At 43.1% G+C, this 14,761-nt stretch overlaps 1 protein-coding gene across 1 annotated transcript in view; it reads right to left on the bottom strand.

The window, feature by feature from the left end:
• The window catches only part of DDB1 (damage specific DNA binding protein 1), a 2,836,764-nt gene that overhangs the window by 2,616,908 nt on the left and 205,095 nt on the right, over positions 1–14,761 (bottom strand). Inside the window, exon 4 of the mRNA XM_044059793.1 lies at positions 10,013–10,234. Coding sequence (XP_043915728.1) covers positions 10,013–10,234 — 222 coding nt within the window. The remainder of the gene's footprint in view (positions 1–10,012; positions 10,235–14,761) is intronic.

The raw sequence follows: 14,761 nt of genomic DNA on the forward strand, positions 1-14,761 counted from the left end.
TCTGGCATGAGGTAGGCCATCTGGGTGGTTGTATCCAAGCTGGCACCCAGGAAAAGTATTTGTTGAGAGAGTATTAGTTTTGATTTATTTTTGTTAACTGTGTATCCCAGGAAGTTCAACAGTTTTATTACAAACGCCAGGTGCTGCAGTAGTATGTCCTTGCTGTCCGCTTGGATCAGGCAATCGTCCAGATATGGGTAGATTTGTATCCCTTGTAGTCTGCAGAAGGTGACTACTGATGCCAGGCATTTCGTAAACACTCTGGGCACAGTAGATAAGCCAAAGGGCAATGCAGAGAATTGGTAATGGGTTGAACCTGCAAGAAATCTGAGGTATCTTCTGCATTCTTGTCTGATAGGGACATGCAGGTATGCCTCCTTGAGGTCCAATGTTACCAGCCAAGACTCCTTGCCCAGCATGGGAAGAAGCTGCTGTAATGTGAGCATCTTGAATTTTGGCACCTGTAGATATGTGTTCAGGATGGATAGGTCTAAGATAGGTCTCCAATCTGTCTTTCCTCGGTACCAGGAATAGTCTGGAATAAAACCCTTGACCTTGTTCTTTTGCAGGTACCTCTTGAATTGCTTTCATGTCCATGAGAGCTGAGACTTGTTTTTGTGCCTCTGCCCTTTGATTTTGTGGCAGGTTTGGCATGCCTCTCATTTTTGGAAGGGTGTGAAAGTGGAACCTGTAGCCTCTGTCTATAATGTCCAGAACCCATTTGTCTTTTGTAACAATATGCCAATTTTTTGAGAATAATGTCAGTTTTCCACCCAAAGGTGCTGCCATTAAAGTTTTGCTTGGCAGGTGTAGGGGGAAGTCATTGTGTCTGTTTTCTAAAAGACTGTGATCTATCTTCTCCACCTCTTGGGGTTGGTGCTTGCCACTGTCTGGCTCTGAAAGATCCTTGAGGTTGCCCTCTACCCCTTGGGCACCTGTATCTGCCCCTTTGAGGTCTGTCCGTGGCTGGAAAGGACCAATTATTTGAAGGCCAGTTTCTGCTGAAACGTGGAGGCTGTACCTGCAGGAAATCTTTCACTGTTTGCATTGATTTCGCTTTTTCCTCCATTTTCTTTAGCACCTCTTCAGCTTTAACACCAAACAATACATCTTTTTGAAGAGGTGCATCTAATAATCTTGCTTTGACATGATCTGGTAAGGTTTGCTCTGAGCCAAGCATGCCTACGTATAACAGACCCCGTAACAGCAGCTCTACATGAGGCCTCTAAAGCATCAAACCCACACTGCAAGGTATGTTTATCCACTTGCTCTGCACCATGCAACAAATCCTGCAACTCTTTTAAATCTGGTTGTGTCATCTTGCTTTTCAGCGGAGATATCAAAAACTGTTGATACTTTAACATATGGAACTGACAGTTTAATGGCCTCATGGTTAAAGTGGCCGAGGTGTACACCTTTTTCCCCCACCTTTCTAAAGCTCTGGAATCTCTCTCTGAAGGTAATGTTTTTTTAGCAGTAGACACCTTAATTCCCTTGGGACCCTGTGAAATTGTTTCTGGGTCAGCAGTATGGCTTTTATATAGGAACTGGTGAGAATCAGGAACCCGGTAATACCGGTCTGGTTTAACAGGAGCTGGAGGCAAAGAATCTGGATTAAGGCCGGCTTCTGTGTACACATCATCCAATATATCTAAAACAGGAGGGATAGCCAGAGGCCTATGCTGGGGGAGCAGAAGAAATTCCCTGAGCCTTTTCTTGGAATCTGAGTAATCTTGGCCTTTCCAGTGAAAGTGTTCCCTCAATGTATGCAGGGTTTCCCCAAAAGAGAAGTCCTCAGGGGAGACCGAGGGAATAGACTCCTCTGCATCAGAGTCTTCGAATGGAGAATAGGCATAATCCTGGTCCTCAGATAGTTCTGAGGTAATAGAAGCTTGATCTGAGGAAGGGTAGTCTTCCTCTAATCTGGGCCTTTTGTCAGAGGGGGGGTTGAGAACCCCTGATAAGAGTAATCAAATCCTCAACCATTTTAAGCATCTGTTTTTTAGGCATGGTGCCTTGACAGGGGGTCTGGGGAACCTGTTTTTTGGTTTTCATGGCTGCTTTAGATTTAGTGAAGGCTTTAATAGAGAAGGAGGAAGGCCTGAAGACCCTTTGAGAAATGGCAGGCCTGTCTAAATTCTGAGTTTCCCCGCCAGGAGTGGCGTCGGGATCTGTATTAGGAATGGGGGCCGAGGAGCCTGCGACCTCGGGTACTGAAGACACCGGTAATGCATTGTCATCGGTACTCAGGGGCTGCGTAGGCGCCTCGCTGAGTACCCGAGAACCGGTAGTCAGCCTTAGCGTGGTTTCAGTAGGTGGAGCGGACATCATATGTCGGTCCTTATCTTTGCGTTTTTTGCTCAAAACTGGAGTCGGAGTATCCGACGACATAATATAATTAAAATTTTTGCCAAAAAAGTGAAGGGCGAACTCCGCCCGACGCTTAATAGTGCGCTTATTGAATCTAGCACAAAAACGGCAGGCCGAGACGTCGTGGACTGGGCCTAAGCAAAGTATACAGAAAGAGTGGAAATCCTTATGCGGTATTTGCTTCTCACATGAAATGCAATTATTAACTTTGTCTGACATCGGTCTGAGGCAAGAAAAGTTTCCCCAAAGGGGTACTTAGCTTTCAAGAAGACTTCGGCTGAAATACTTTCGTAAATCTCAGGAGCTGGCCGACCCGCACTTGCGAACTGCTTCTGCTTCGGGCACCACGCGGCAAGAAAGACTGGAGAAAATGGCATTGACTGCCTCTTTTATACCTCTGCCGCACTGACGTCAGGGAAGAAGCGACGACAACCGACGCCGGACCTAGACTTTGGAATTCGGCCGACCGAGGACCCGCCTGACGGCAGGATAACCCATCTGTTATGACTGCAGCTGTATGCACGATGAACATCATCTGTTTTGTGTTTAATTCTGCTCCTATATATGTAACAGATTGACAGGGCAACAAGGCAGATTTTTTTGAAATTTAATGTAATGCCTAGTTGGGTGCAGGTTGATATTGTATAATCCCATGCCTCTAAGAGTTGATGCCTTGTGGTAGCAGTTAATAGCCAGTCGTCTAGATACGGAAACACCTGGAATCCTTGACGTCTCAGGTGAGCCGTGACTACTGCCATACATTTGGTGAACACCCTGGGGGTTGTGGTGAGACCAAAGGGCAGAGCACTGAACTGATGACTGGCCCCTACCCAGAAGCCAAGAAATCTCCTGGAGCGTCTGTCCATTTTGATATGGTAGTATGCATCCTGAAGATCTATGGAGCACATCCACTTGTCCTGACCCAGAAAGGGACGAATGGACTGCAGTGTTACCATCCGGAACTTTTCTTTTTGTACAGATTTGTTCAATCTGCCGAGATGCAGTATTGGTTTCCTGTCCCCTGTCTTTTTTGGTACTAAAAAGAATCTTGAGTAAGTTCCGGATGCTAGTTGGTCTGCGGAGACTTCCTGAATGGCTCTTTTTTCAAGCAGTTTTGAAACTTGAATAACTGCTTCATCCCTTAGATTGGGTGGGACCATCTGGGATGGACTTTTTTGACTTTAGAAGGAGTTGATGAAAGGGGATTTTGTAACCTCCGGATATGACAGATAGTACCCATTTGTCTCTTATTATATTTTGCCAGGCTTTTGGGTACAGGGAAAGCCTTCTCCCGACTGCCTCCAGAGGTGAGCAGTCGGGCAACCCGTCAGGGATGCTGGAAGGGTTTGGCAGAGAAAGTTTCTCTGTCACCCTGATTTTGCGGTCCCCCTCTGCCACGAGGGCGGTCTGCCATTGTTGTTGTTTCGCCCTTGCCCCTGGGAGGAAAAAAATCACCACGTGTGTCAGGCAAGGGTCCCTGGGATTTCCGAAACCACATCTTTTCACCCTTCTGACCTTTGGGATAAGATCTTTGACCTTTGGGATAAGGTCTTTTAGGAGTGGAAAAACGGAATCCCACGGCAGAGAGAGTCTTGCCTTCCTGCTCGCACATGGTAAGCGTGTCTTTCACCTGAGGCCCAAAAAGCAAGGAGCCATCAAAGGGAGTATTTGTGAAGGACGCCCAAAAGGGTTCGCAAACTGACACAGCCGCAGCCAAGCACGCCTCCCGAGAGCCACTCCTGTACCTGCGGCTCTGCTCGCTCCAATGGCTGCATAGGAAATTAGCCTCATGGAGGAGTTGACTACAGAATTAAGTAACGCAAGCTGGGAAGCTATTTTGGCTGATGCTCCCTCAGCTGTAGAATCTTGTAGGGTCTCTCCAAGCTCTTTTAGGAGATCCCTTTGAAGTCATGTAAAATGAGAAAGATAATTCAGGGAACTCATTGAGAAGGTCACTGAGTGAAAACATTCGCTTCCCATATCTGTCCATCATCCTAGACTCTTTGTTTGGTGGATGGACAGACGAAGAAGTTTCTGTTCTCTTTCTTGGTGGCTGCTGCTACCACCATTCCATCAACTGGCACACCTTTAAAGAGAAATTGTTTGTCCTGGGGGGCTATGAACTTATTTGGTCTCCTCGGAGTAGGTTCCACAGAATCCAGAGCTGACCAAGCCTTTCGAGCCACTACAGACATGAGTAGATCGAAAGGTGGAGAAACCCAGTAGGTGGAGGGTTGGGAACCGAATGCCTCCAGGTATACAGACTCATCCTCGGTAGGGGGTAGTGAAGACCAGCCACCCCTCTGCCTAAGCATTTCAAGGATGTCCGAAAAGAAAACATCTTCAGAAGGGGACCTGGGGGACACGTCCGATTCATCCAGGTCTGTATCGGAGGTGACAGGCTCAGGGGAGTCTAGGTGCTTCCTCTTGCACTTCTTCCGAGGAGGCTCCTCTGAGTGATCAGGGGAGGCCTCGGAAGAAGAGGGGTCACCCAATGTGTCCTGGAGTACAGGTTTCCTACACTTCTGATCCGGAGGAGTAGAGGTTGGCACTGGCACCACAAGAGAAGGAGCCGAAGGGGCTGATAGTACGGCTGCTTCAGGGATCAGCACACTCCGCATGACCTCGAAGGCATCACGATCCCGAGGCAAAGGAAGCTCCGGCTCCAAAGAGATGGGAGTCCTTCTCCGTGTCGAGGGCGACGGCTCAGAGGCCAATGTGGGAGCCAAGCTCACCTGCGCCGAAGTTTCTGAGAGGAAGAGTGGGGTCGGACAAGGGACCGATGCCACTTCCCCCCCTCGGAGCCGAAGAGAGAGCTTCGGCGCCCAGATCCCTCGGACGGAACAATCGAGGTGACTGGAGCCAATGTCGGAACCGAACAGGAGGTGATCAGCGCAGTCGGTTCTACTATCAGCATGTCCATGGTCTCCGGCTCCGAACTAAATGTAGTCGCAGGAGGAATGGAGATGGAGGCGGATGGAGCCGTAACCTGCTGAGGTGGGCGGGAAAGTAATTTTGCAAGGGCCTGTGATTTAAGCAACCTGCTGACTACTCTCTTCACGTCTTTATCCGATAACATGGAGGCTAGAGAGGAGTAGAATGAGCAGCGATGACTGCATTCACTTCCTAATAAGGGTGACTGCGGCACCGAGCAGATCGGCTCCGATGAAGGAGACTTTGCTCACTTGTGGCTCTGAGACGGCTCCGAGGTGGCAGTTGGAGCAGAGGGAGAAGATGACTTGTCGATGCTAGTCGGCACCAACAAACTTGGTTCTTCAAGCCCAGGAGTTGGTTCAGAGGATGGAGCAGACAGCTTAACAGACTTAGAGGATTTCACTGGCTGAGAACCTTTAGCTGGGGAATCCTGTGATTTCAATAAAGAACAATATCTAGACAAAAACTTGACAAATTTAAAGAATAAACAATTATAATCATAGAAAAAACTACACTACGCCAGAGCCAGTAACGAAGCAACCTCGCAGCTGAAGCAGCAAACGAGATCTGGGTAGCTGATGCTGGGCGTTCTGGGATAAGGGTTAGCCTCGAGCCAGTAAATAACGCTCGAGCTATAGCAGTAGGCAGAGTAGGAGCCAAAGATCGGCTCCGAACCCAAACAGCAAGAACGAAGGCGAGATGGGACAACTTAACATGTGATCTTATCCCCTGTGGGGTAGGTTTTCCATGGTGCTTATAGCAGAAATTAATGCAATGGGCTATCCACTTAGAAATGGTTGCTTTGAAATGGCCTTACCCTCTGCCCCTGCAGCAAAGCCAACTACCAGCTGTTCAGGCTTTCTGATAGGCTTAGTCCTGTCCAAATAAAGTCCAAGTTGTCTATGCATGTCCAAAGAGTGCAGTATTCGTTCTCCTTCATTTTGTGGATTTGGTAAAAAAAGTAGGCAAATGAATGGACTGATTAAGGGCCACACTAGACACCACCTTGGGCATAAAGGAAGGATTGGTCCAGAGGGACACCCTGTCTGCATGGAAGATTATGAAGGGCTCCACTGCCATGAGGGCCTGTAATTCAGACACTCTTCTTGCTGAAGTGATGGCTAGAAGGAATGTTGTTTTCCAAGAAAGGAATTTCAACTTTGCAGTTGCAGCTGGCTCGAAAGGAGGTAGAGTGAGCTTTTCCAATACAAAGTTTAGGTCCCAGGCTGGAGTAGGGCTCTCCTGGGTGGTCTTAAATTTTTGCCCCCTCTGAGGAATTGCTTTAGCAGGGGGTGAGAGAAGAGGGGTGGTTCAGTATTATAATGTGCTGAAATGGCATAGGCATGTATTTTAACTGACGAGAAGGAAAGGTCCTTGTGGAGCATCTCTGTTAAGTACTAAGAATATGCGGTCACCTGGGCACAGTTGTGCCCATCCCGAGTCTGGCTCCAGGAACAGTATCTTTTTCCACTTTTCAGCATAGTATGTTCTAGTGCTGAAAAACAACCACAGGTGGCAAGACAAATCCAATGAACAAAATATAATCTACTGAGGCAAGTTAGTTGGGAGGGTGGCCTAATGATTAAGGTGTTTGCCTTAGAAACACAAGGTGCAGGGTTTGAGTCTCACAAGGGATAATTGGCTAGGCTTGAAATGGCTCGCAAGGGCAGTTAGCCTAGTACTACCCTATGAACCTATGAACCTATGAACCTATAATCCACTGAGAAAAGTTTTAATTCCTAAAAACAAGTTGTGTAAGTGCTTTCGTCTTGCTAATATGAGCAAGACTTCATCAAACAAACAGAACTAATGTAAAATGCAGCTATTTAAAGTATAGCTGTTTAAAATGTCACATGCTAAACATCAATTAGCTTCTAAAAGCAAAAGTACAGATATTTACAAACATTTCAATATAAATACAAATACTAAATGAGCTTGAATAAATAAGCAAGCATGAGTAAAACTGACCAAAAATAAACATGCACACTAAGAATGGCCTAATTTTAAGAAAATGATATAAAAACGGTTTAAAAACTGTACTAAATAGTGTGCAAAATGAGCAATTCATTTAAAAGAGCAATTCATTTTAAAGAACTAACCACTAGTAAAATCGTATATCTCCTATTACCCAGCCTGTCAGTTAACTAATGTAACACAAAAAAAATACAGAGAATGTAAGTATTTCTACTATGATTCAGTGATGTAAACAAATGTACAGAAGAAATGTTCAATTACCTCTGCAGACTCTTCAAAGACGAAATATAAATCATTTAGCCCTGGTACATTATAGGCATTCAATTTTATTTGCCATAATAATTCGCACAGTTCTAGCTTAAGGGTGAGGGGTCCCCCCTAGGAACTTGATCAATCACTCTAAACTTGAAACCATGCTGAGGGTGTTAGTGCACATGCTTAGCCAGTGCATTCTACAATTTTAACTTCCTGATGTTGTAAATATGTTCATAGACCCTGTCCTTGAATCTATGATCAGTTTTACTGATGTAGAAACAAGGGCAGAGGTTAGGTTGCTAAATAGACCACTCCTTTGGTGGCACAATTAAATCTTATTTATGTAGTATTTTCTCCCTCTAATGAAAAAGGTATTGCCCACCTCCATAAATCTACACTGGGAGCAACTTTCGCATTCATACATGCCTGGGGCTCTGGCAAATGGAATCCTACCCCTCTCCAATAAACTTTTAAGGTTCTGCCCTCTTCTATAGACAACTCTGGGTCTGGGTTCGAAGACAGAAGTCAAATTTGTATCAGAACTAAGTAAAGTCCAATTTTTATATAAAATTTGTCGCACTATCGCATCGATACTGAATGATGTGATAAAAGTCACCTTGAGTGGGTTTGCTTTATATGACTGGCACTGCTCAACTAAAGATGTCAAAGTGATGGGGGCTGCATGCCTAGTTGAAAGTATTGGACTAAATACTCCATTATTTCTCTTGTATTGGACCGGGGTACTTAGCTTTTTTGAAGACTTCAGTTCTGAAACTCGAAAACGAAAATTTCAGGAGTCGGCCGACCGGCACTTGCAAACTGCTTCTGCTTCAGGCACTGCCCAGCAAGAAAGACTGATGTAATGGTGTCGGATGCATGTTTTATAACCCTGACGACCTGATGTCATGGAAGAAGAGACAGCATCCAATGCAGGAATCCAAGACTTTGATATTCAGGCCGGCTGAGGGCTATCTACAGGCAGATAACACAAATGTAATGACTGCAACAATGAACCACGAAGAACATCGGATGCAAGCACACAGACTTACCAGGCAGGCATAGGCACATCTGCCAAGCATCATGAATATGTAAAAGGAAGCAGTTACATAAATTCCACAAAATAGACACTAAAAGTGCCATCTGGTCAATGGTGGGGGGCAAGTGATGCACATTCCAAAACTCCAAGTCAGCTGAGGTTGTTTGATAACTCAAACTCTCACCCTCACTATCTAGATACAAAATGGCACAGTCTAAAGGTATCCCCTTTCCTTTGGAACGGGGGATACTAATACCATGTAGGACGGAAAAATAACTGGGTAACAGAGTACTGGGAAGGCTATATTTTCAGACAGGTAAGGGCCTAATATATATTTTTGTGTGTGCGAGTAACCTATTATATTCACAAACACACACAATACGTATACCTTTGTGTACAAATCTACATATGCATGGATTTTATACATATACCTATACACACACATATATATATATATATATATATATATATATATTTGTGTGTTTTCAATATATATATATATATATATATATATATATATATATATATATATATATATATACACACATACATTATATATATATATATATATATATATATATATATATATATACATACACATATATTACATTCACACACCTATGCACGTGGACATGCATACTATATATCTCGAAGTATTTAAACACTACTCTAGCTAACTAAAGTTCTATCAGTAACACAGACTGTAGAATGTTGAGTAAATACAGAACATTTAAATTCAGGGACTTCTACACTGCAGCAACCTACTCCATAGAACAATAGATGAAAAACTATTCCACAACACTACAGAAAAGACTACAGAAAACAGTCCACCATCTCTTCAACTATGGAAGATTTCCTGACCCTCCTTGAAGGAGTGATTCTCAGAGAAAGAAAAACAAAAGAAATAAGAATAAATCTGAGACATGTTGTTAATCCTTGGATAAAGGTTTCTTTTCTCACTGAGACTTTTCATTAAGACTCAAACTCTTTCTGAATTATCTGTTTATTATGCAAACATTTTGCTATTGTTTGATACATTTATCAATTTTGGGCCTCTCTAAATAGTGTACATACTTGTTGTGCGTCTTTTTCATTGTTTTTTTATGCTTGAAAATGGTATCCATGATGTTCTTATTATTCAAATTGTCACTTTCAACAAAAGAAAATAGCACACTTCAAACATAAATGTGATTTCAGCAATCATAAAATACTACCAAAACAGCAGGTGAAAACTCTGTAAACCAAAAGAATGTAACTTTTTTTTTTTTTAAATAACTACCACACTGCACAAAAATTCATACTAGCAATACATTTACATAAGTCAAAATAAATGCCATCTACTACTAGAACAAAAAAGAAACTCTGAAGAGGTTGTTAGTTAACTTCCACTTTCTCATTAAAGTATACCGTGTTTTTTTCAATGATTTCTCGCATCCTACTTACCTGATAAACAAAGCAGATTGTGGGAACCTGGCACCCAAAGAGGAATTTAACATCAATCACTTGTAGCTCCTCCAGGCGGATGTTAAACGCCTTCAACTCTTTGTTATCCCTATCCAAGGGAATGACCTTAAACAACCCATCATAAAGACGTAACCCAATCATTCGGCACTCTGGGTCAATAATGCCAATAATACCAGTCTCTGAGGGACGCCCAATGCGATCCTACAAAGAAAAATTTTAGGACAGAACTTTAAAAAGGTTATATTCTACAGATGATTAAAATTGCTACTCTGGCTTCGTAATTAGCTAAAATCTCTGAAACCCCAAATGCTACAGTCAGAAGAGTGGGTCATATCCCTTAAAAAAGCTTTCAGTCCTGACAAGTTTTATAGCACAGGAAAGCAATATTTCAACAGTCACTTTAAACTTATCAAACAACTAACAGAATACCCAAGACTGAAAATGCTCAGTGCAGTTTTGCTCAGTTATGTACTAAATGATGGCAGATATCAGACTAAAAGAAAACTAGTATTTATAAAATGTCAAGAGAAATGAAATTCCAATGGCTCAGAAGGTTCCCTATTAGAAGACCGACGAAGCATTCTTTCGAATGCGTCTTGGTCGAACTAAAAGGCCTGAAGTGTCAAAATATTGAAGCGGCTTCTAAGTGAATTCTTCCCCAGGGAAATATTTTGCTTGGCCGCTTCGTTACTTTGCCATTTTCGGCACTGTAGTGCGGTCTCGGAGTTGGTATATTTAAGTAGGGGGGAGTGTTTTTTTGTCTTTGGTTGTTGGAACAGAGTTTTTTTTTTCCCTAGGAAAAAAATTGCTGTTCTGACAGTTTGAAATTGTAAGCTTTCGCTCACATATGGTCGATTAATCACTGTTCACTTTTTTAAGCGATTGGTGATCTAATATAGACCCGCTCAGAAGGGTTAAAAGAAATAATGTAACATATCCATGCAACAATGCTCCATCTAGAATTAAAGGGATACTGGATATAGAAACTACATTTACACTGTACCACACAACTTGCACCATATTTATCCTAGGATTAGTGCAGATGTACAAGTAGATCTTCCGTACCCTTAGTCTGGTATATGTCTTCATTTAACTGTACAAACAAACCTATCAACTTCTCAATAACCTAAGCTTCAAAGTTTTCTATCCATGATAAGATGCCACTGGCTGTTCACAAAGTATACAAAGCCTCTGCAATTATACCAAGATTTCACACAATGAAAGTTGCCATGGATGCTCCCTAGTGAATTCACCACCTGTGTACCTTTTAAGGAGGCTGTTTTACACATACATGTGCAGATACATATATGCAAGTATTTGCATATAAGTTCATATGTTATTGGTATATTAACACAAAGTCCATGAGCTCTACATATAAACAATTTTATTGCAAAATAAAGAACAGTTAAGTGATGCAGACTCTTCAGACAAACAAGGTCATTAAATAAATTTAACACACTTTCAAAGAACCAAGGTCTCAAAAACCAAGTCCACCAATTTCCTTCTGGGTAGGAATTATGTCCACAGCACACAGCCACTTCTGGGTAAACTCTCCTCTCTGACTTCCTTTTTAAGATACCCAAGTTTCCTTGGGTATAATCCAGAGAGTTTTCTTACTGCAACACACTAACTAGAAAGAAAAGTTGTGCAAAATCTTACCACAGCCATAGATACCCTTCTCTTCACTACTGCAGTATTCTTTACTTGAGAGATATCCCCGCCAGGAGGAGCCTGAGATAGTACAGCTGTGTACACTTACCATAAATGTAGATGTTCGAGTGTATTCACTGTTGCAGTCATTACATTTGGGTTATCTGCTCTGCAGTAGCCTTCAGTCGGCCTGATTAACAAAGTCTTGGGTCCTGCGCCGGTTGCTGTCCCTTCTTCCATGACGTCAGGTCGTCAAGGGTATAAAACATGCAGCCGACGCCATTACATCAGTTTTTCTTGGCCCAGATGTCAGGTGCCCCCTTAATGGGAAGCAATTAAATCTATACATACAAGGATATACTTCCAACAAAAAAGCAAATAAACCAAAAAGCTTTTTGAGCATAGTAAGTGAGAGTAGAGGTATAGCCAAAAGAAAAAGGGGGCTGGAGGGAGGGTAACCAGGACTTCAACAGTGAATACACTCGAACATCTACATTTATGGTAAGTGTACACAACTGCACTATGTTCTTAGTGTTTCACTGTTGCAGTCATTACACTTGGGTAGATTCCCAAAGCTAAGGGTGGGAGGAGGAATTTAACTACAATTAGGACGAGCTGTAAGGCTCTGCAAGACTGCAGTGGCAAAACCAGCTCTGGATTTAGAAAAAATGGGCAAATGATAATGCTTGGTTAAAGTATGTACAAAACTCCAGGTAGCAGCTTCTAGGATGTCCCTAGTAGGGACGCCCCTGAGAAAGGCTGTAGAGGTAGATGCAGCCCTGGTTGAATGGGGTCTGATGCCCTGTGGTATAGGTTTTCCATGGTGTTTATAGCAGAAATGAATGCAGTGGCCTATCGATTTTGAAATGGCTTTCCCCTCTGTCCACTTTGAGGTTTAGTCCTGTCCAAGTAGAATTTAAGCTGTCTGTGCACATCTAAAGTGCAGAATCCGTTCCCCTTTGTTCTGTTGGTTAGGAAAGAAGGTAGGCAAATGAATAGACTGATTAAGGGTCAGCTGGTTTTTACAGATTGTGTGTTATCTAACTCAAGGATCACTTAATTTGACCTGTTTGTAACAGCCTGCATTCAATTGCTGGAACCTGTGCTCTGAGAGAGACTGCCTTCCAGACCATCTGCAAATATACAGAGCTGAGTATATTTTTTTGGTTTTAGAGTTTGTACTGTCCTACTTACTTCTGGCTTGTAGTTTAAATTTGGTGGCTTTTGCAGTTGCCCGCCCCACTGTAGATTTGACCTGGAACACTCCCCCCAGTCACACCTCTTTACCACATTCTACCTAATAAACTCTCTCTACACTTGCTTTTAGTTCTTTTTAATTTAATTGCATTTTTTAAACTGTGTTTGGTCTAACATTGCTACATACTCAAGTGTGCTAGCTTGCACTGCACGTGAATTGTTTTTATTACTTTGCTACTTTTCTGTATTAAAAAAAAAACACTGTAAGCCTGTTTCCTACCTTTCCTGTAACTAGTGTTCCACATACAGATTTGCTGTATCCAGGACTGTATGTAAGCTTCTGAGACCCCCAAGCCTTTGTGTGTTGGAGGGAAGCCTTCTAGCTTATCAGTGGGAGTGGTAAGCACTAGGTAACCTGTCTACCACACAAGGAGTGGTTCTGGCCCAGAAATTGTAGTTATTGGCCATTAGGGCAATCTCTTCCGTCTCTAAACTTTCTGATTTGAAAGCCTGCATTTGCACTTGTTTCTGTCCTGTAACTAGTCTAGTGCAGATACAGATTCTTAGTTTTAGCACTTAAATTAGCTTATTCTTGTTCAGAACTTGTAAGCACTAAATAAGCTACTAATTAGTATAGAACTCAATCTTCCTCATTACCTAGAGGAAAACAGTTTTTGTACTTACTTTTCTTACTTGCTTAGAGAAAAACAGCTCTTGTGGCTCACTTTCCTCACTTAACTAGAGGAAAATAGTTTTTTATTCAGGCATGTCCAAGGGTCAGCTCCCAGTGTTCTCTCATGTCTATCTGATGAATCTGGGCATCTTGAGGCAATGTAGAAATTGCCTCATGTACACGGACAACCCTCTCCTCCTACCACCCAAAACTACAACCTGAGAGATGTACTTAACTAGCCAAACTGGAGGTAAAGCTCTCTCCAACCAAGACTGAACTTGACAGTCATGAGGAGAAGGTAAACATTTGCACCACACTACACTCATCACATAAATCTACACCACCAAAATTCACACATAGTAACAAAAATATTCGTGGAGGCTTTCAATAATAATCTGTCTAAGCAACAGAGACCACCAAAGCAGAAACGCCTGCAACCTCCATCCTCCAACACAACCCAAATGACACACAGCCCACACACTCAGTGTGCCACTCAACCACAGCCAATAAGGCAAAAAAACGTACCCAACACGCTAGTCATAGGTGACTCTAGTCAGGCACATTGATGTGCCACTCACCAGGCTAAACAAGGAGAAGATTACTGTTAGCTGCCTGTCAGTTGCCAGGATCTGCCACATAACCCACGCACTCAGGTCACTCCACAACAAGTACAAATATGACTCTGGCATTGCCCATGTTGGTGTGAATGACCAGAGACGTACCTCCCTGGACTACATGAAAAGAGACATGGAAGAGCTCTCCAATCTTGTAGCCCAGGAAGGTATGACCCTAGCCCTGAGTAGCTTTGCCATCGCCCAGAATGATACCGCAGTTTGTGTCTTTCGGCTTTTCCCAGTTAGGGGTCGCCACAGCGGAACTCCAGTCCGCTAATGATTGGTAGTTGATTTTTACATGCCGAGTTACCAGCCCTGACGCACAACCTTCAACGAAGGTAGCCCATTCACGCATGTCTCCATGCAGAAGACGCTCTAGCTGAGAATCGAACCAGACAGTGTCTTACTGTAAGGTGACAACGCTACCGCAGCACCACCATCACAGGTCAGAATATGCAGTACAAGGACAAAATGATTGACTTCAACAATTGGCTAAGCTTCTGAGCTTCTGGTATCATTCCAAGGGGATCCAGTAGCTGTATGCTTGGAATAGCATGGTCGACAGACCTCGATGCTTTGCCACAGATGGTCTGC

Source organism: Protopterus annectens, chromosome 17.part0 (assembly GCF_019279795.1).
Source record: "Protopterus annectens isolate FY-2018-M chromosome 17.part0, PAN1.0, whole genome shotgun sequence".
Lineage (NCBI taxonomy): Eukaryota > Metazoa > Chordata > Ceratodontiformes > Protopteridae > Protopterus > Protopterus annectens.